Source organism: Ranitomeya imitator, chromosome 2 (assembly GCF_032444005.1).
Source record: "Ranitomeya imitator isolate aRanImi1 chromosome 2, aRanImi1.pri, whole genome shotgun sequence".
NCBI lineage: Eukaryota > Metazoa > Chordata > Amphibia > Anura > Dendrobatidae > Ranitomeya > Ranitomeya imitator.
The window spans coordinates 543663082-543685143 of record NC_091283.1 but is presented as its reverse complement, the minus strand read 5'-3'; the positions used below and the strand labels follow the sequence as shown (position 1 = coordinate 543685143).

General features: G+C 41.5%; 1 protein-coding gene across 3 annotated transcripts in view; it reads left to right on the top strand.

Moving 5' to 3' along the window:
- CHD6 (chromodomain helicase DNA binding protein 6) overlaps positions 1–22062 on the top strand; it is a 252579-nt gene that overhangs the window by 64019 nt on the left and 166498 nt on the right. For 2 of the 3 annotated variants that reach the window (XM_069751935.1, XM_069751936.1), the window contains exons 4-7: positions 2035–2182; positions 8746–8895; positions 12555–12620; positions 18106–18164. In XM_069751935.1, the coding sequence (XP_069608036.1) occupies positions 2035–2182; positions 8746–8895; positions 12555–12620; positions 18106–18164 (423 nt within the window). The remainder of the gene's footprint in view (positions 1–2034; positions 2183–8745; positions 8896–12554; positions 12621–18105; positions 18165–22062) is intronic. The other variant, XM_069751934.1, reaches the window with a different exon arrangement.

The window sequence follows — 22062 nt, the reverse complement described above, 5'->3', positions numbered from 1 at the left end:
TTTTTGATTTTGAAGTATTGTTGTCCTGTGGTGGATGTTTTGAGATCTCTTCACTTCATTGCTATTTACGTCCATCTGATATTTTTAAAGGTTTATTCCAGTGTGAGCAATTGATAAGCACACTGCTTATCATAAGAAGTACACCCCGTTTGAAAAGTAAGATTTTAATAATTATCTCGCTGAACACAAGAAGGATTTCCAAAATTTTCATAAAACTTTTTTTTACCGTGACAGTAATGAGGGAGTCACACTACCGTATAAAACGGCCGAGTGCAATGCGATAAAACATTGCATAGAACTCTGCAGATCTGAGCTGCCCCTTAGAATAACACTGGGCAATTATTTTCTCATGCCAATTTGACAGCATGCTGCGATTTGCAGTGAGACTTTGCTCACTTGCACCCGTACAAGTCTATGTAAAATAGTGAAGCTGCTACCATAACTCCATGCCCTTGATAGTTGTGCACTTTTCCAACATGACATTGATCAATAATACACATCAGTGGCGTTTCTGAAGAAGAACAGGGTGAAAGTAATTTAGTGGCTAAGTATATCCAATGGTACCTAGCACCCAGGTGTTTGCAGTCCTGTAGGCTGTGTGTTAGTGCCTCCACCAGAGTAGCATTTTTGCCATAAAAAAAAATGCTGGCACATTTGCTGAATTTGAAGGGCCAGTGTAACACTTATCCCATGCCTGCCCATCCTCAGCTCCGCTTATTTTTGTGGAGCTTCTTGATACTGGCGACGCCAAAAGTTGCAACCTTTTTGCGCAGCTTCACATTGCGTTAAAAAAAAAATCTATTTGTTCAAAATTTTCTGGCGTAAAAGATTTGATGAATCGACCCCCTTGTATTTTGACATCTTTTGTATCATTTCCAGTATTAGCTTTTTCAGCAATTTGTGCGGCAGGAGCTATTCCGTTGGATCAGACCACAAAGGTTAGCCTGGGTCATTGGTAGTCTTTTCTCAGACCACTTTTGATAGTTCACAGCTGGGAACACCTCACAAGATCTGCTATTTGAGATGCTCTGACCCAGTCGTCTAGCTTTAAAATTTTGGCGCTTGTCAAAGTCACTCCGACTCTTTCGCTTGGTGTTTTTTTTCCCACGTTAATTCGAGAACCAACCGTTCACTTGTTGCCTGTTACACATATATTTTACAATTGTCATGTTTTTGCCATGTTTCCATTGCACCTGTTTTCATCAGTTTTAATAGAGCTGATAGGTTTATCACTTCATGCTTTGATAATAATGTATTGTTAGAGTTCACATCATACCCCTGAGTAGAGGCTATTGGCCATAAGTGACATGTACGTGAATTTATGAAAACATTTTCCTCCGTTGGCTTCATTAGAATATATATACCAGGAGGAAATCTGAAGTGAGATTGCATGGCGAGTATCTGTGTCTAGACACTGACCATATGTCTTGACTCTTTGTGTGATAGATTGTCATAAATCTTAACCGTAAGGCAGGAAATTACACGACTTGCATGTACAAAACCGTTTCTGAGTATGGAGAACCACAAGAAAACCTAGAAGCGTATTGCAAAACTGTGCAATTGAAAAGGGATTAGATTTTTGTTTTCACAATGTATAGTGCAAAAACAAATTTGCAAGACAGTTATTTTACTTGTGCTATTTAATGTTGTTTAAACCAGGGGTGTCAAACTGCATTCCTCTAGGGCTGCAAACAGGTCATGTTATCAGGATTTCCTTGTACTGCACAGGTGATAATTTAATCACCTACACAAATAATGAGTTGGTGATTAAATTATCACCTGTGCAGTACAAGGAAATCCTGAAAACATGACCTGTTTGCAGCCCTCGAGGAATGCAGTTTGACACCCCTGGTTTAAACGTTTAGCTCTTTATTGTGAAATATGTGTATTCTTTTGTATTGTTTAATTACAGAGTTAATAAGCTGAGCAGACAGACAGACAGACGTCCTCCAAGAGTCATATGATGTCGGGCCTGGGACTGTACGGTATACATTGCCTATATGACTAATGAATAAGTCTTGTTTTTCTGTACAGCAAAGAACAGGGACCAACCCCAGTGGAGAAAAAGAAGAAAGGGAAGAGGAAAGCAGAATTATGTGAAGATAGCTTGGAGGGAGAGTTCTCTATGTTAAACTCGGGCTCTCAGAGCACAGAGGAGTCGACAGAGTCTCTAGACAGTCAGGTATGTGGATATTGCTGTTCTCTCCAAGTATAAGTGCTGCTCGTCTGCACCATGAATGTACACTTAATGTATGTTCACACATGGAGGATTTCATGCTTATTACACATAACGTATATAAGGAGATGATGATAGTTTTTGTAAATATTTCTAGCAGACAAGAGTTTTAGTAGAAAAGGTTATGCCATTGTGACCGAGGACCAAGTCGCATAGGAAACTAGATGGACAGACAGGTCCCCGGTGGCTTCTCCTCGCCATCTTCCCTGGAGTGACATGTATAGGGAGAGACCAGTGAGGCAGTGGGCAGAGAGAAGGTCACCAGCTGACTTTAACATATGTTTTTGTTTTTTTTTAAACACCGCAGACTTTCATAGTGAAGGATACATGGCTGATATCATAAAGCCAGTGTCTGATACATGCTACCTGTGGTTCGGGCAGTGTGCATCCACTTTCAGCATCCTTGTAACCATGTCAGGTGAAGGATGGACCTTTTGCGAAAACTTTCTCGTTTTTGCAGGATAATGCACCAACCCATAAGTCTCATAATACTCTGGAAAAAAAGTCAAAGAAACCGGCTTTGAATGATTGATCATCTGCCACATTAGGACAACTATAAATCAATACACCAGTACATCAATTTCTTTGTTGCTTTCAAAATGAACGGAGAGAAAAAAAATCTGTTCAAGGGAATGTCGCTTGTTTCGCACTGATAAACTTTCTTTTTTTAATAAATAAAATTGTTCTATGAATTGCTGCTATTAAAATGTACATTTTGGAACTGCATGTGACAACCATGTATTTGGTTCATACTTGGCATTTTCAATATTGCAGCTACATCACTGTGTAAAGAGGATAAGCTTTAACAAACAATCAGCAAATCTAGATTCGTACACAGGGGAATGGCACGGATGTCATAAATATATTGATTACAGTAATGACCGGTCACATTTCAAATTCCGCAATCGATTGTCATCACTCAACATTCCAGTTTATTGTTTCTTTTATATGTTGGAGATTTGAGTTTCCGTCCACTTGTTTGAATGTTGAAATTGAATTTTAAATCTATATATCAATGTTCCTGAAATCTCCAGTCCTCACGCTCCACCCCACTGCTCCAACAGGTCATGTTTTCAGGATTTCCTTAGTATTGCACAGGTCATGGAGTTGCAAAGGCATCAGACATTGCCACAGGTTCTCTCGCCTGTACAGTACTAAGGAATCCTGTAAACCTGATTTGTTAGGGTCATGAGGACTGGAGTTTGGGAAACCCTTTTATATATGCATGAACTTGTTTATTCGGTCTTACTGTGTACTCACCCCCCCGTAATATAGTCCTATAATACTTATGAATTGAATAGTCTGATTACTACGATTTATTTTTCGGTTGAAGTTTGCCCAAGGTTTAGCTGGTAGCTATGGTGGGTGGATAGGCTGACAGAGTGAGAGACAGGCTACGCTCATCCATGATATCCACGTGCTTTAATAGGGCATGTGGCATGGGATTTGGCTTTGGCATAGCCCTTTCAATATAATGTGCACCTTTAACCCCTTTACCCCCAAGGGTGGTTTGCACGTTAATGACCAGGCCAATTTTTACAATTCTGACCACTGTCCCTTTATGAGGTTATAACTCCGAAACGCTTCAACGGATCCTGGTGATTCTGACATTGTTTTCTCGTGACATATTGTACTTCATGATAGTGGTAAAATTTCTTTGATAGTACCTGCGTTTATTTGTGAAAAAAACGGAAATTTGGCGAAAATTTTGAAAATTTCGCAATTTTCAAACTTTGAATTTTTATGCAATTAAATCACAGAGATATGTCACACAAAATACTTAATAAGTAACATTTCCCACATGTCTCCTTTACATCAGCATAATTTTGGAACCAATTTTTTTTTTTGTTAGGGAGTTATAAGGGTTAAAAGTTGACCAGCAATTTCTCATTTTTACAACACCATTTTTTTTTAGGGACCACGTCTCATTTGAAGTCATTTTGAGGGGTCTATATGATAGAAAATGCCCAAGTGTGACACCATTCTAAAAACTGCACCCCTCAAGGTGCTCAAAACCACATTCAAGAAGTTTATTAACCCTTCAGGTGTTTAATAGGAATTTTTGGAATGTTTAAATAAAAATGAACATTTAACTTTTTTACACAAAAAATTTACTTCAGCTCCAATTTGTTTTATTTTACCAAGGGTAACAGGAGAAATTGGACCCAAAAAGTTGTTGTCCAATTTGTCCTGAGTACGCTGATACCCCATATGTGGCAGTAAACCACTGTTTGGGTGCATGGGAGAGCTCGGAAGGGAAGGAGCGCTATTTGACTTTTCAATGCAAAATTGACAGGAATTGAGATGGGACGCCATGTTGCGTTTGGAGAGCCACTGATGTGCCTAAACATTGAAACCCCCCACAAGTGACACCATTTTGGAAAGTAGACCCCCTAAGGAACTTATCTGGATGTGTGGTGAGCACTTTGACCCACCAAGTGCTTCACAGAAGTTTATAATGCAGAACCGTAAAAATAAAAAATCATATTTTTTCACAAAAATTATATTTTTGCCCCCAATTTTTTATTTTTCCAAGGGTAAGAGAAGAAATTGGACCTCAAAAGTTGTTGTCCAATTTGTCCTGAGTACGCTGATACCCCATATGTGGCAGTAAACCACTGTTTGGGCGCATGGGAGAGCTCGGAAGGGAAGGAGCGCAGTTTGACTTTTCAATGCAAAATTGACAGAAATTGAGATGGGACGCCATGTTGCGTTTGGAGAGCCACTGATGTGCCTAAACATTGAAACCCCCCACAAGTGACACCATTTTGGAAAGTAGACCCCCTAAGGAACTTATCTAGAGGTGTGGTGAGCACTTTGACCCACCAAGTGCTTCACAGAAGTTTATAATGCAGAACCGTAAAAATAAAAAATCATATTTTTTCACAAAAATTATATTTTTGCCCCCAATTTTTTATTTTTCCAAGGGTAAGAGAAGAAATTGGACCTCAAAAGTTGTTGTCCAATTTGTCCCGAGTACGCTGATACCCCATATGTGGCAGTAAACCACTGTTTGGGCGCATGGGAGAGCTCGGAAGGGAAGGAGCGCCGTTTGACTTTTCAATGCAAAATTGACAGGAATTGAGATGGGACGCCATGTTGCGTTTGGAGAGCCACTGATGTGCCTAAACATTGAAACCCCCCACAAGTGACACCATTTTGGAAAGTAGACCCCCTAAGGAACTTATCTGGATGTGTGGTGAGCACTTTGACCCACCAAGGGCTTCACAGAAGTTTATAATGCAGAGCCATAAAAATAAAACAAAATTTTTTTCCCACAAAAATTATTTTTTAGCCCCCAGTTTTGTATTTTCCCTAGGGTAACAGGAGAAATTGGACCCCAAAAGTTGTTGTCCAATTTCTCCTGAGTACGCTGATACCCCATATGTGGGGGGAACCACCGTTTGGGCGCATGGGAGGGTTCGGAAGGGAAGGAGCGCCATTTGGAATGCAGACTTAGATGGAATGGTCTGCAGGCGTCACATTGCGTTTGCAGAGCCCCTAATGTACCTAAACAGTAGAAACCCCCCACAAGTGACACCATTTTGGAAAGTAGACCCCCTCAATGAACTTATCTTGATGTGTTGTGAGAGCTTTGAACCCCCAAGTATTTCACTACAGTTTATAACGCAGAGCCATGCAAATAAAAAATATTTTTTTTTCCACAAAAATTATATTTTAGCCCCCAGTTTTGTATTTTTCCAAGGTTAGCAGGAGAAATTGGACCCTAAATGTTGTTGTCCAATTTGTCCTGAGTACGCTGATACCCGATATGTGGGGGGGAACCACCGTTTGGGCGCATGGGAGGGCTCGGAAGGGAAGGAGCATCATTTGGAATGCAGACTTAGATGGATTGGTCTGCAGGCGTCACATTGCGTTCGCAGAGCCCCTAATGTACCTAAACAGTAGAAACCCCCCACAAGTGACCCCATATTGGAAACTAGACCCCTCAATGAACTTATCTAGATGTGTTGTGAGAACTTTGAACCCCCAAGTGTTTCACTACAGTTTATAACGCAGAGCCGTGAAAATAAAAAATCTTTTTGTTTTCCCACAAAAATTATTTTTTAGCCCCCAGTTTTGTATTTTCCCAAGGGTAACAGGAGAAATTGGTCCACAAAAGTTGTTGTCCAATTTGTCCTGAGTACGCTGATACCCCATATGTTGGGGTAAACCCCTGTTTGGGCACACAGGAGAGCTCGGAAGGGAAGGAGCACTGTTTTACTTTTTCAACGCAGAATTGGCTGGAATTGAGATCGGACGCCATGTCATGTTTGGAGAGCCCCTGATGTGCCGAAACAGTGGAAACCCCCCAATTATAACTGAAACCCTAATCTAAACACACCCCTAACCCTAATTCCAACGGTAACCCTAACCACACCTCTAACCCTGACACACCCCTAACCCTAATCCCAACCCTATTCCCAACTGTAAATGTAATCTAAACCCTAACCCTAACTTTAGCCCCAACCCTAACTGTAGCCCCAACCCTAGCCCCAACCCTAGCCCTAACCCTAGCCCTAACCCTAGCCCTAACCCTAGCCCTAACCCTAGCCCTAACCCTAGCCCTAACCCTAACCCTAGCCCTAACCCTAGCCCTAACCCTAGCCCTAACCCTAACCCTAGCCCTAACCCTAACCCTAACCCTAGCCCTAACCCTAGCCCTAACCCTAGCCCTAATGGGAAAATGGAAATAAATACATTTATTTTTTATTTTTCCCTAACTAAGGGGGTGATGAAGGGGGGTTTGATTTACTTTTATAGCGAGTTTTTTAGCGGATTTTTATGATTGGCAGCCGTCACACACTGAAAGACCCTTTTTATTGCAAAAAATATTTTTTGCAATACCACATTTTGAGAGCTATAATTTTTCCATATTTTGGTCCACAGAGTCATGTGAGGTCTTGTTTTTTGCGGGACGAGTTGACGTTTTTATTGAAAACATTTTTGGGCACGTGACATTTTTTTATCGCTTTTTATTCCGATTTTTGTGAGGAAGAATGACCAAAAGCCAGCTATTCATGAATTTCTATTGGGGGAGGCGTTTATACCGTTCCGCGTTTGGTAAAATTGATAAATCAGTTTTATTCTTCGGGTCAGTACGATTACAGCGATACCTCATTTATATCATTTTTTTATGTTTTGGCGCTTTTATACGATAAAAACTATTTTACAGAAAAAATAATTATTTTTGCATCGCTTTATTCTCAGGACTATAACTTTTTTTTTTTTTTGCTGATGATGCTGTATGGCGGCTCTTTTTTTGCGGGACAATATGACGCTTTCAGCGGTACCATGGTTATTTATATCTGTCCTTTTGATCGCGTGTTATTCCACTTTTTGTTCGGCGGTATGATAATAAAGCGTTGTTTTTTGCCTCGTTTTTTTTTTTTTTTTCTTACGGTGTTTACTGAAGGGGTTAACTAGTGGGACAGTTTTATAGGTCGGGTCGTTACGGACGCGGCGATACTAAATATGTGTACTTTTATTGGTTTTTTTTTTTTATTTAGATGAAGAAATGTATTTATGGGAATAATATTTTTTTTTTTTTTTTCATTATTTTGGAATATTTTTTTTTATTTTTTTTACACATTTGGAAATTTTTTTTTTTACTTTTTTACTTTGTCCTAGGGGGGGACATCACAGATCAGTGATCTGACAGTTTGCACAGCACTCTGTCAGATCACTGATCTGACATGCAGCGCTGCAGCCTTCACAGCTGAGCAGGCTCTGTGAAGCCACCTCCCTCCCTGCAGGACCCGGATCCGCGGCCATCTTGGATCCGGGGCTCGAGCAGGGAGGGAGGTGAGGAGACCCTCGCAGCAACGCGATCACATCGCGTTGCTGCGGGGGGCTCAGGGAAGCCCGCAGGGAGCCCCCTCCCTGCGCGGTGCTTCCCTGCACCGCCGGCACATCGCGATCATCTTTGATCGCGGTGTGCCAGGGGTTAATGTGCCGGGGGCGGTCCGTGACCGCTCCTGGCACATAGTGCCGGATGTCAGCTGCGATAAGCAGCTGACACCCGGCCGCGATCGGCCGCGCTCCCCCCGTGAGCGCGGCCGATCGGCTATGACGTACTATCCCGTCCAGGGTCAGATAAGCCCAGGGCACCTCGACGGGATAGTACGTCTAAGGTCACAGAGGGGTTAAAGCACATACAGTATGTTGAGTGCAATCTGAAACACAACACATACTTTAACTTTCTGTATATTCCTTTTTTATGTACGGTATATGCTATTTATGCTCCTGTTTACAGATCTAAATAATTTTTGCGTACTTTAGAGTCACTAAGAAAATGCAAACGTTATTAAACTCTTGAGTTACAAAACATATTTATCATTTTGACTGCTATCTAATAATTCCTTTTTGGCAGAGTAAAGGATTTATCCCAAAATGTATCACTTATTTTTCCATTGTTATTTGTTTTTATACGTTTTTTTTTCCCTCATTGCCAAATTAAGTGGTTTTTTTATGGTTTCATGTAAAATAACAATCTCCCTTCTACTTAGAAGAGGAGGTCGGGTCGTCAAGTGAAACGAAGGAAGTATAATGAAGATCTTGATTTCAAAGTGGTGGATGATGATGGAGAAACTATCGCTGTGTTGGGAGCCGGGAGAGCATCTGCACTTTCTGCATCAACGCTGGCATGGCAAGCCGAGGTCAGACTGCTTTCTTGTGTATATCCTAAAATCTGTATGGTGTTCTGTATTTGACCTGACAGTAATCATAGACTTGATGCTGGAGGTAATGCTTTAGAAAAGGTATGAAAGCACAAAGACAGTGTTCTTTATCGCTTAAATCTCAGGCCTATGCTAAGCTTTTATATCAGGTTGGTAAGCATATGTTGTGTATGTGTGAAACGTTGTTAACTGGAGTAACTCTACCTGGAGATACCGCACATTCCCTGTTCTCCATTGTGCCTCCATGCAACCACAAATATATTGGGTAGTTTAAGCCCTGGTGTTGGGTGTTGTGTTGCATGGATTTTCAGATAGGACTCCCGTTCCGCCAAATAAAAGGGTTGTGATGAAGCTATCTGCAAACTAGTCATGATCTTCCGTATCCAACTTTGTACACTATATTTTTGGACTTTATAAAATATTTTTAATATGATATTGTCCTTATGCACAAAACAAAGTGCATAACAATGTCTTTTGTATGCTTTAGGATTGAGTTCTCTCCAATAACGATGCCAGCTTGAGAACAATCTCTCTCTTCCACCAAATTTACATGTACCACTGTGGCCACTTATGAGCCCACTTGGTGATGTACCGTGCATTACATTTCCATGGCTAATGCTTGGCGTTTTGCTTAGCGATATTGACTATCTTTTGAATAAAGGGACAAGAGGCAGCGGACACAACAAAAAATATATATAATGTATAAGGGTGCTTCTAATACTGTACAAAAAACAAATTGTGTAATCAAGGAGAAAAAGGTTGCACAGAAGGAATGAATAGTGTGCAGCAAATAAATATAAATATAAAAATATGACATTTTATTGAAACAGAGAAGCCACTGACAAGCATTAAAAATAATTAAAAGGTACAAGAATGTACAACCAAACTGGGTATGAATAAAATAATCCAAAAAGAATAAACTCCAAAAACCAGGCAAATGAGCAATAATAAACAAGTGTGAGGCTAAATGCAATACTCACATGAACAGATGAAATATATTGCAAGGAATGAATGAAAATAATTCTAAGACACTAATGAAAGACAACAAAAAGTGTGACACAAAATAAGACACATTATAGAAACCTGTCAACAAGTGAAAATATGACTAAAGTAAATAATTATTATCATTAATTAATAATAATAATCTTTATTTTTATATAGCTCTAACATATTCCACAGCACTTTACAGTTTGCACACATTAAATGAGGTGGATATAAATAGAAAAAAGTGTGATGCAAAATAAAGCACCCCAAAGACCTGCAAGCATAGGAAACTTGCAAAATTCACACTCGCAATGAATAAATATGCATGGAGAGATCCCCACGAGTATCGCTACAGAGCTAAAGCTTCGTCAGGTGTTCGGCTTTCTGTCTTTTGTTGCAGTGTTCATCTTGATAGACCTACGGTCAACACAAACTATCAGATTTATTTTTATTGGAGTTTTTGTTTTGCAGAGACTGTGATATGCACTATTTGGGCCCAATTCATCAAGACCAATGTTGTTAACACTGGTCTTCATAATAAAGCACAATGTATAACAAAATCCAGTGTCCATCTCAAATCAAGACCTCGGAAGAGTAAAGAGTATGTATGTAAGGTTACATCCTATTCACGTGGAAAATCTCAGACTGAGTGAACAAAGAGATAAAGGATGAAGCAGGAAAGAAAGAGAGGAAATAGGGCAAGAAAGGGAGGTGATCAAAATGCCTGGGTAAACAATTTGCAAAGGAGTCACTTGTCAACCAGGATGAGAAGGCCGGTGAAGACCTAAGCTCCGACCAAGGATTCTCAAGCCCCAATTCATTAAAACTGTTTTGTATGCCATACAGGAATAAGTGGTGCTGAAGTAATTAAGAGACGCACGCCACTTAAAGGAATCTATCACCAGGTTTTCGCTGCCTCATTTGAAAGCAGCATGATATAGATGCAGAGACCCTGATTCCAGTGATGTATCACTTAGTTTACTGGGTTCAGCAGTTTTAATAAAATCACAGTTTTCTCTGTATAACCCCGCTCATAGCTTTTTGTGTGCACTGTATATTGACAGGAAGCTGCTAATCAGTGGTGGGGGTGGGCTTACACAGAGCAGTTAACTACAAGTCACAAGACACCTAGTCTTGTAGTGATAATCTCCTGCTTATAACTACAGCACACAGCCTACTAAATGACATATCACTGGAATCAGTCTCCGTTTTAGATTACATAGAAATAGAGATTCACTTTAATTAATTTGGCACATATTATCAGTGGGGTACACCTCATCAGGAACTGGAGTAATGCTTTGGTCTATAGAAAGGCCACCACTTCCCATGAGTTTGCTTAGGCCTCGTATCTATGCCCCACCTCAGCTATTCCCATTTTTGTAGACCGTAAAAACTTCAAAAGCTGCAACATTTTACTCAACTTCGCAATGTTTTCTGGTATAAACACTTTGATGTATTGGATTTTAATGTGATAAATATTGAGAAACAGCATATAGGGTCCCATGTCATGAACAAGCAAAATAGTTGAGAGTCCCAGACTAAGGCTGGAGTCACCCCAGTGTATCGCCTCTGATGCGAGATGCTAATGACCCTCGGCTCCTGCTCTGCTGCTAACATGTTACTGTGCTCAGACCCTCTCGCACATCTGTGGAGGAGGTGGAGAAATTAATTTCTCCATCCCCTCGCTGCCGGCATATATCGAACCGCACTTGGATGATATCCGAGTGCTGTGCTTTGTGTCACTCGCAGCCATAGACGTATATGGGTGCAAGTGAGCCGAGTCTTGCTGACTCTCGCTGCCAATCTCCGCAAGCTGCGATTGTTTCCGCATTCCAGTTCGGCATGAGAAAATAATCGCGGATGGGAGCTGCCCCATAGAGTAACACTGGGCCGAGTGCTATGTGATGTTTTATCACATAGTACTCTGCCGTGTTATACTGTTGTGTGGCTCCGGCCTAAGGCCAGTAACCATTAGATGGTCATTAGCAAAATGCTCTAAATGTTTCTTGATGCACGTATGAAAGTATGCAAAAAAGAATGTGCAAAAAAAAAAAGTCTAAGGACCCAGTTCATCATTCGCATGTTTTGTTTTTTGTCTTTTGGTATTTGTTGATATTTTTATCTCAAAATTTTTCAAGAATGTGGTTCTTGACTTTTGCGCAGAATCAAAAATACTTTTTTTTTTTGCCTTTTAACCTGTTTTACGGCTTTTCAGTGCAAAATGTTGCAAAATTTGTAATACTTGTACATAAAATCACTCCAGGGAGAAAATGAAGTACATTTGTGCCCAAATTCTGCCATCTGGCTCTATTTTCTCTGTTATTTCTTAACTACGGTAATTAAAGACGTGAAAATTGTTGGTACGAGGCATTGCTGCTTTTCATAAAAATATTCAACATAATCAACAGTGTTGTAGGATTTGTTCAAATGCCCACTGTGATCAAAATTTGTGCCATCTATTGAAGTGATTTCTCTACCCTAACTTCAAAACAAGCAGTGATATTTGCCATATAAGCATATTCTTATCAACCAAATATAAGAAGATCAGTTATCATTTTCCTGTATAGAATAGTGTGATTGTATACAAAAAAATGGAAGTTTATGGACAAGAAGTTAACGGAAACTATAAAATCATGCCTTTTTATGTATTGTAGGAGCCGCCTGAAGATGATGCCAACATAATTGAAAAAATCCTGTCCTCAAGAATAGTTCAGAAAGAGGTAAGCCACTATTGCAGGAATGCATGAACCCCTTTAAAGGGGTTGTCCAATGAAAACAAATTATCAACTGTCCAAGGAATAGGTGATTACTTGTTGACCGGTGGGTCCAACCACTGGGACCAACACCAATCGGCACAACGGGGATCTTTTATCCTCATTAAAGTGGAGCAAATGCTCAACCTCTGTTCCAATTATTCCCTATCAGACTGCTGAGCATCGCATTCTACTTTTTCCAGCAGTTCCATAGAGCATGAATGGCACATGTTAGACAACCCCTTCAACGCATGCATGAATGCTTCAGGCCTGCAAACTGACAAAACTTCTGCTTTTAAAGAGGTGGTATCACTTGCTGATGAACAACTAACTGGTTGTTCACTGTTATCTTTGTTTAACAGATGTGTTGGGGGACATGATTTGGGTACAACTTACTATTAGAAAGGTATGATGGGTCCTCCTGCACTTGTTAGTGCAACTCACAGACTTCGCAGCTTTCCTGGCTCACATGACCAGACCAGTCCATCAGTCTCCTCCAATTGAAATGCAGCTTTCCCTTGTGAAGTTTTTTGTTTATTTTTTTTGGAGCAGGCAGATGGACAGGTCTGGTCACATGTTACTCTACCTACAGCCATTGTATGGATAGGAGACCTGTGCAGTCTGTGAAAAAAGCTGCACTAACAAGTACAGGCAGAGAACCTGTTATACTTTATACATATGTGTACACAAAATCCTGTCCCCAACAAATCTATTAAAAGACCACCCCTTTAAGGGTATTTGGTTAGCAGCATGTGACTTCTACTTTCCCTCTTAATTACTATGGAATTAGTAATGGTGTTCTTAGTTTTCTACACACTGCTGCTGCATTTTGTCTAGTTTTTGTTAAATAATATATATAATTTGTCTTATTTACCTAATTTTATGACATTTTATGACTTTTTTTTATTAAATTACAGAATCTGCCATCAGAATTTCACCCCCAAACTATTTATATGAGCATGTTGCTCTTTCAAAGACAAGTCTAGCAATACCTTTACATAGACAGTCTCTTCCTCCATTAGTGAGCAGTAAGCATTTGAATTGATATGCTAATGGACTATGGTAGATCTGAAGCATCTGTCACTCCAACTCTAGTGCTTGCCCAGCGCCGCCGCCTCCTTCTTAACGGACGGTGTCCATGCTGTGTGACTTTAGGCAAAGAAGCCGTCGGTCATGTAGGAGGAGGCGGGGAATAGAGCTAGATTGACAGATGCTTTATATCTACCTTAGCCATTTGCCTATAATTATGAATGCTGACTTCTCCGTAATGGAGGAACGGGCTGGCCTTGGAAAGGTATTGCTGGACTTGACTTTGAAAGATACATGCACCTATACGTAGTTTATTGGGTGAAATCCTGCTGACAAATTCCCTTTAAATTACCGTACATCCTGCTATGCAAAATCATACATTTCAAACAGGGTTGTGTTGTTTGATTTTTTTCATGACTGAATATATTTATCTCTGGGAAACTTTGAGTATTATTTTTTATTTTACAGGGTAAAATAGTCCCCATCTTCATCACTCGTCACTTGTAGAGATAATCTGAGTCTGCTAGGACCCAGCAAGCCTGCTATGCTTAACAGACACCCAAGGATCATGTGATCTTTAGGTCCTGTAAAAGCATTGTTCGCGCTGATGCTTCCATTCACAGCATGGTGATCATTGGGCACTATATAAGGAGTGAAAAAGAACAGAAACGTGGTAATAAACCACTTCTGTCTTCTCCCCAGGGGGTCTTTGGCTACCTCTCACAGCCAAGGACCAAGATTACACTTACAGCGCTTGGTCATTTTCAGGTTAAATTGGCTTAAAGGGAAATTCCCATCTCCAAGATCCTATTCCAATATGTGTTAGGTCTAATAATAATAATATTGGCAAATTCCTCCAATTAGAAGTGTATAGTTTTTTTGATTCACGATGTCTCTTTCCTCATGTACAGGCATTGCAGGACCTTAGGTAGTCATGGTTATGTCCACTTATTTAGTGAGTTTGCTAGTTGCTAGTGGTCATAACCATGAATACTTAAGGATCTGCAATGCCTGCGCATGAGGAAAGAGACATAGCGAATCAGAAGAACTATACTACATTTCAAATTTGAGTTATTTATCATTATTATTATTATTATTTTTACACCTACTAGCTATTGGGATAGCATTTTGGAGATGGGACTACCCTTTAACGACCACCGATAGGCATTAAAACGGCAGCCGTTAAGGGGCTTTGGTCCCGCATTGTCGTTTTAAAACTGCGATCAGTAATGAGGGTATAGCTTCCCCCAGCGTCAGAAAATGACACGATCAGGGCCTTTTTTCTGGTCCCCGATCACGTGATCACGATTTTTGAGTAAATACCGGCAATCACATAAAAAAAAAAGGTGTGCCCGCTATTAAGAACATTTCTCTCTCTTCTTACATGATATACATGGCAGAGGAGAGAGAAATGAGATCCCCAAGCCATCCCTCCAGCTCTGTCCCCAATCCTCCACCAATACTTCCTGGAAAAAAAATGACGGGCGCATGCACAGGGCGCCCACCGAGACCTGCCGGCAGTGATCATTTTGATCACTGTGATCAAAAGCCAATAATTGGTATGTTATCCCTTTAGTCACATTAAATTTTTTTATTTCTTTCATTATTTGCCATTAGGGTTAGGGCTGAGGTTAAATATAGAATCACTGCACTCAATAGAAAAGTATGTTTTCAAGTGAAATTAATTTTATTTATGGTGATGGGTGAAGCGACAGAGACGTTTCGGCCGAACTCCGGCCTTTATCATAAAGTCGCCTTGGAGGTCACCGAAAGGATATTGGAACCGTATTTTGGAATTTCTCAAATTGATGCAACATATCCAGCTTAGTGGATGGTCCAAGAGGGGTAAGCCAGGGGAGCGCTTTCCTGACCGTGACAGCTGGGAAACATCGGTGGCGCAGTGGTCCAAAATACGGTTCCAATATCCTTTCGGTGACCTCCAAGGCGACTTTATGATAAAGGCCGGAGTTCGGCCGAAACGTCTCTGTCGCTTCACCCATCACCATAAATAAAATTCATTTCACTTGAAAACATACTTTTCTATTGAGTGCAGTGATTCTATATTTGATTTGGACTTTACGGAACATTGGTTTCCCTTTCACTGGCACCTGTTCTCTACTTAGTCGAGTGCTAACCATCTATACTAGAATAGGGCTGAGGTTAGGTAGGGTTAGGTTGGGTTAGCGTTTTTTGAGCAAGTGCTCAACAACTCGAGTTTGCATCGGGGTCGCTCGAGCACCTGCAATACTTTGGTGGATACCCGAGCACCTTGATGCAAATTCGAGTAGCAAGCACTTACGCTCAATACTAATGACACATGGCACAACAGGGGCTCTCCAAACGCGACATGGCATCCGCTCTCGATTCCAGCCATTTTTGTGTTCGAAAATTCAAACGGTGCTCCTTCCCTTCCGAGCCCTGCCGTATGTCCAAATAGTAGTCCTCCCCCCATATGGGTAATCGACATACTCAGGAGAAATTGCACAACAATTTTTGTGCTCCATTTTCTCCTCTTACTCTTGTGAAAGTCATAAATTTGGGGCTAAAGCAACATTTTTGTGAAAAATAGGAAAAATTTTCATTTTTTTCCTTCCACATTCTATTAATTCCTGCGAAGAACCTGAAGGGTTAATAAACTTCTTTTTAATGGAATTTTGAAGGAGGCCGTTTTTAGAATTCTGTCACTGTTCGTTATTTTCTGTCATATAGACGCCTCAAAGTGACTTCAGATGTGATATTATCCCTAAACAAAAAATGGTAAACTATGTTGGAAAATTGAGAAATTGCTGGTCAACTTTTAACCCTTCTAACTTCCTTAAAAAAAATTGTAAAAAAAAAATAAATTATATATATATTTGAAAAATTGTGCTGATGTGAAGTAGACATGTGGGAAATGTTATTTATTAATTGTTTTGTGTGGTATAACTATCTGATTTAAGGGCTTAAAAATGTAAAATTTTGAAAATTGCTAAAATATATTTGTCAAATTTTGGATATTTTCATAAATATACGCAAATTATATTGACCAAAATTTACAATATGCCCCCAAAAAACTGTCTCGGAATCAGTGGGACTGATTGAAGCGTTCCAGAGTTATTACCACATAAACTGACACTGTTCAGATTTTTAAAATTTGGCTCGGTCATTACGGTCAAAATTGGCTTGGTCATTAAAGGGAATCTGTCACCCCAAAAATCGTATATGAGATAAGGCCCATGGTATCAGGGGCTTATCTACAGCATTCTGTAATGCTGTAGATAAGCCCCCCATGTAACCTGAAAGATGAGAAAAACAAGTTATATTATACTCACCCAGGGGCGGTCTCGCTGCAGTCTGGGTCCGATGGGCGTCTCTGTCCGGGTCCAGCGCCTCCTATCTTCATACGGTGATGTCATCTTCTTGTCGGCGCAGGCGTACTTTGTCTGCCCTGTTGAGGGCAGCGTAAAGTACTGTAGTACGCAGGCTCCGGGAAAGGTCAGAGAGGCCCGGCGCCTGCGGACTGCAATACTTACTCTGCCCTCAATAGGGCAGGCAATGTACACCTGCGCCGGAGCCGCGACAGGAAGACAAAAAGAGGACGTCATCGTATGAAGATGGGAGGCGCCGGACCCAGACCGCGATGCCCATCGGACCCGGACCGCAGCGGGACCGCCCCTGGGTGAGTATAATCTAACCTCTTTTTCTTACCTTTCAGGTTACATCGGGGGCTTATCTACAGCATTACAGAATGCTGTAGATAAGCCCCTGATGCCGGTGGCTTTCTCATATACGGTTTTTGGGAGTGACAGATTCCCTTTAAGGGATTAATGTACTATTTGTCAAAAGTTCGATACATTGTAATGGTTAATCTAGGATTTGGGGCTCATTATATTGAACACTAAAGGTTAAGTGATTTACAAGTCTATAAATCTTTGTTGGCTTGTGTTGCGTTTCTTGTCCTCACTCATAGGCCTCTTTCACATTTCCGTCGGTATGGGGCCGTCGCAAACCGTCGGCCCGACAGACGTTGTGCAAAATTGTGCACAACGTGGGCAGCGGATGCAGTTTTCCCGACGCATCCGCTGTCCATTATGAAGTCCAGGGAGTCGGGGGGGATTTCCGGACGCGCATGCGCGGTCGGAAATGGTGGTTCCGACGGACGAAAAAACGTTACATTCAATGTTTTTTTTTCACAACGGACCGCAAAAACACTACGCATCTGTTGCACGACAGATGCGACGTGTGGCCATACGTCGCAATGCGTCGCTAATGCAAGTCTATGGAGAAAAAACGCAGGAACTTTGCAGGAAGCGTTTTTTCTCCAAAACAACGCGTTGCGACGTTGGCCAAACGACGGAAGTGTGAAAGATGCCTTATAGTGGACTGGTGTATTTTTGTGCCTACCATATTTTAACTGCTTGATACATTGGTTTCTGTTTTTCAGTTCACTCCTGGAGGAATACCATTAGAGGTGGAGGAATTCTATGTCAAGTATAGAAATTTGTATGTTATTTCACATTTTTTGTTATTGTGATTGATAAATACTAGATAAATAAAGGTTTCAGCTTGGAATAATATACAGTAATTTCTTTATCGCCTCTCATTGGGGGACACAGGAACCATGGGTGTATGCTGCTGCCACTAGGAGGCTGACACTATGCAAATAAAAAAGTTAGCTCCTCCTCTGCAGTGTACACCCCACCGACTGGCATTATACTCTTCAGTTTAGCTTAGTGTCAGTAGGAGGTGGACACGGGTCTTTCATTAGACCCTTATCTACCTCAATGTGCGTCGTTTTCTTTCAGTTTTCCTCGGAGGGATACAGGGTGAACAGTCACACCTGTATTCCCACAAGCGGACTATGAGTACGGTGTGTACTGCCACCCCGTATCCTCATAGATCCCTCACCAGGACCAAGATCCTGGCACACCAGCGTGCTCAGAAGTCCGGTCCTGGCTCCGTCCCCCACCCACTCGCCCACCAGAGCCTGTCGGTTGGAGGAGACGAGGACGTCCATCAGCCCTGGATGTCTCACCCTCTTTTAAGGTTAGTACGGCGTGGGATGTTTTTTAGGTTGGCACGCGCAGAGGCCAGCCGGCTTCTAAAGCGACTATTGCTCGCTGGATCAGAACGGCAATTTTGGAGGCTTACCGGGTCAAGAACAGAGTGCCCCCTCCTGGGATTAAGGCTCACTCTACCCGGGCAGTCGGCGCCTCCTGGGCGGTGCACCACAGGGCTTCCGCCCTACAGCTTTGCAAAGCGGCAACTTGGTCTTCCATCCACATGTTCGCCAAATTTTACAAGGTCCATACCTACGCATCGGCGGACGCCAGCCTAGGCAGAAGGATCCTGCAGGCGGCAGTGGTGAGTCCTCTGACCTGATGGAAGTCTGTTTTCCCGCCCTTGGGACTGCTTTGGGACGTCCCATGGTTCCTGTGTCCCCCAATGAGAGGCGATAAAGAAAACAGGATTTTTTGGTTGCTTACCGTAAAATCTGTTTCTTGAAGCCTCCATTGGGGGACACAGCTCCCTCCCAATGTTTTCTGTTATCTGTTCTATGACTGTTCTCACGTTACAGTTCTCAAGTTTGTGGTTATGGTTTTTCAACCTTGTTTCATTATCTCCTACTGCTTTCTCACTAACTGAAGAGTATAATGCCAGTCGGTGGGGTGTACACTGCAGAGGAGGAGCTAACTTTTTTATTTGCATAGTGTCAGCCTCCTAGTGGCAGCAGCATACACCCATGGTTCCTGTGTCCCCCAATGGAGGCTTCAAGAAACAGATTTTACGGTAAGCAACCAAAAAATCCTGTTTTTCTGGCTGGTCACGCTATTTCTAGTCATTGCTGATTGATGGCTTTTCTTGTTTCTCCACTAATCAGCAAAATGAAGGGCCAGCGCTCACCAGTCAGTTCTGCGTCCCCTTACACTTATCACCAGCGTAGCAGATCGTCTGTCCCAACTGAATGCGTCGGAGCTGCAATACATGGCATACACAGATCTTTGCTCATAGGTTGTGCCCGAGATTAAAAAAAAATTATGCTAACTGCTGATAAGTGAGTTTTTATCTCCACCAATCAAAAATTAGTAGCCTAATTAATGGCATGTGATCGCGTTGCTGCGAGGGTCTCCTACCTCCTTCCTCCTTGCTGGACCCGGATCCAAGATGGCCGCGGTATCCGGGTCCTGCAGGGAGGGAGGTGGCTTCACAGAGCCTGCTCAGAGCAGGCACTGTGAAGCCTGCAGTGCTGCATGTCAGATCGGTGATCTGACAGAGTGCTGTGCAAACTGTCAGATCATCGATCTGTGATGTCCCCCCCGGGACAAAGTAAAAAAGTTAAAAAATTTTTTTCCAAATGTGTAAAAAAAAATATTCCTAAATAATGAAAAAAAAAAAAATATTATTCCCATAAATACATTTCTTTATCTAAATAATAATAAAAAAAACAATAAAAGTACACATATTTAGTATTGCCGCGTCCGTAACGACCCGACCTATAAAACTGGCCCACTAGTTAACCCCTTCAGTAAACGCCGTAAGAAAAAAAAAAAATGGGGCAAAAAACAACGCTTTATTATGATACCGCCGAACAAAAAGTGGAATAACACGTGATCAAAAAGACAGATATAAATAACCATGGTACCGCTGAAAGCGTCATCTTGTCCCGCAAAAAACGAGCCGCAATACAGCATCATCAGCGAAAAAATAAAAAAGTTATAGTTCTGAGAATAAAGCGATGCAAAAATAATTATTTTTCTATAAAATAGTTTTTATCGTATAAAAGCGCCAAAACATAAAAAAAGATTTAAATGAGGTATCACTGTAATCGTACTGACCCGAAGAATAAAACTGCTTTATCAATTTTACCAAACGCGGAACGGTATAAACGCCTCCCCCAAAAGAAATTCATGAATAGCTGGTTTTTGGTCATTCTGCCTCACAAAAATCGTAATAAAAAGCGATCTAAAAATGTCACGTGCCCGAAAATGGAAAAATTATAGCTCTCAAAATGTGGTAACGCAAAAAATATTTTTTGCAATAAAAAGCGTCTTTCAGTGTTTGACGGCTGCCAATCATAAAAATCCGCTAAAAAACCCGCTATAAAAGTAAATCAAACCCCCCTTCATCACCCCCTTAGTTAGGGAAAAATTAAAAAATGTATTTATTTCCATTTTCCCATTAGGGCTAGGGTTAGGGCTAGGGTTAGGGTTAGGGCTAGGGTTAGGGTTGGGGCCACAGTTAGGGTTGGGGCTAAAGTTACGGTTAGGGTTTAGATTACATTTACAGTTGGGAATAGGGTTGGGATTAGGGTTAGGGGTGTGTCAGGGTTAGAGGTGTGGTTAGAGTTACTGTTGGGATTAGGGTTAGGGGTGTGTTTGGATTAGGGTTTGTTATAATTGAGGGGTTTCCACTGTTTAGGCACATCAGGGGCTCTCCAAACGCGACATGGCGTCCGATCTCAATTCCAGCCAATTCTGCGTTGAAAAAGTAAAACAGTGCTCCTTCCCTTCTGAGCTCTCCCGTGTGCCCAAACAGGGGTTTACCCCAACATATGGGGTATCAGCGTACTCAGGACAACAACTTTTGGGGTCCAATTTCTCCTGTTACCCTTGGGAAAATACAAAACTGGGGGCTAAAAAATATTTTTTGTGGGAAAAAAAAGATTTTTTATTTTCAAGGCTCTGCGTTATAAACTGTAGTGAAACACTTGGGGGTTCAAAGTTCTCACAACACATCTAGATGAGTTCCCTGGGGGGGTCTAGTTTCCAATATGGGGTCACTTGTGGGGGGTTTCTACTGTTTAGGTACATTAGGGGCTCTGCAAACGCAATGTGACACCTGCAGACCATTCCATCTAAGTCTGCATTCCAAATGGCGCTCCTTCCCTTCCAAGCCCTCCCATGCGGCCAAACAGTGGTTCCCCCCCACATATGGGGTATCAGCGCACTCAGGACAAATTGGACAACAACTTTTGGGGTCGAATTTCTCCTCTTACCCTCGGGAAAATACAAAACTGGGGGCTAAAAAATAATTTTTGTGGGAAAAAATTTTTGTTTTATTTTTACGGCTCTGCATTATAAACTTCTGTGAAGCCCTTGGTGGGTCAAAGTGCTCACCACACCTCTAGATAAGTTCCTTAGGGGGTCTACTTTCCAAAATGGTGTCACTTGTGGGGGGTTTCAATGTTTAGGCACATCAGTGGCTCTCCAAACGCATCATGGTGTCCCATCTCAATTCCTGTCAATTTTGCATTGAAAAGTCAAACGGCGCTCCTTCCCTTCCGAGCTCTCCCATTCGCCCAAACAGTGGTTTACCCCCACATATGGGGTATCAGCGTACTCAGGACAAATTGTACAACAACTTTTGGGGTCCAATTTCTTCTCTTACCCTTGGGAAAATA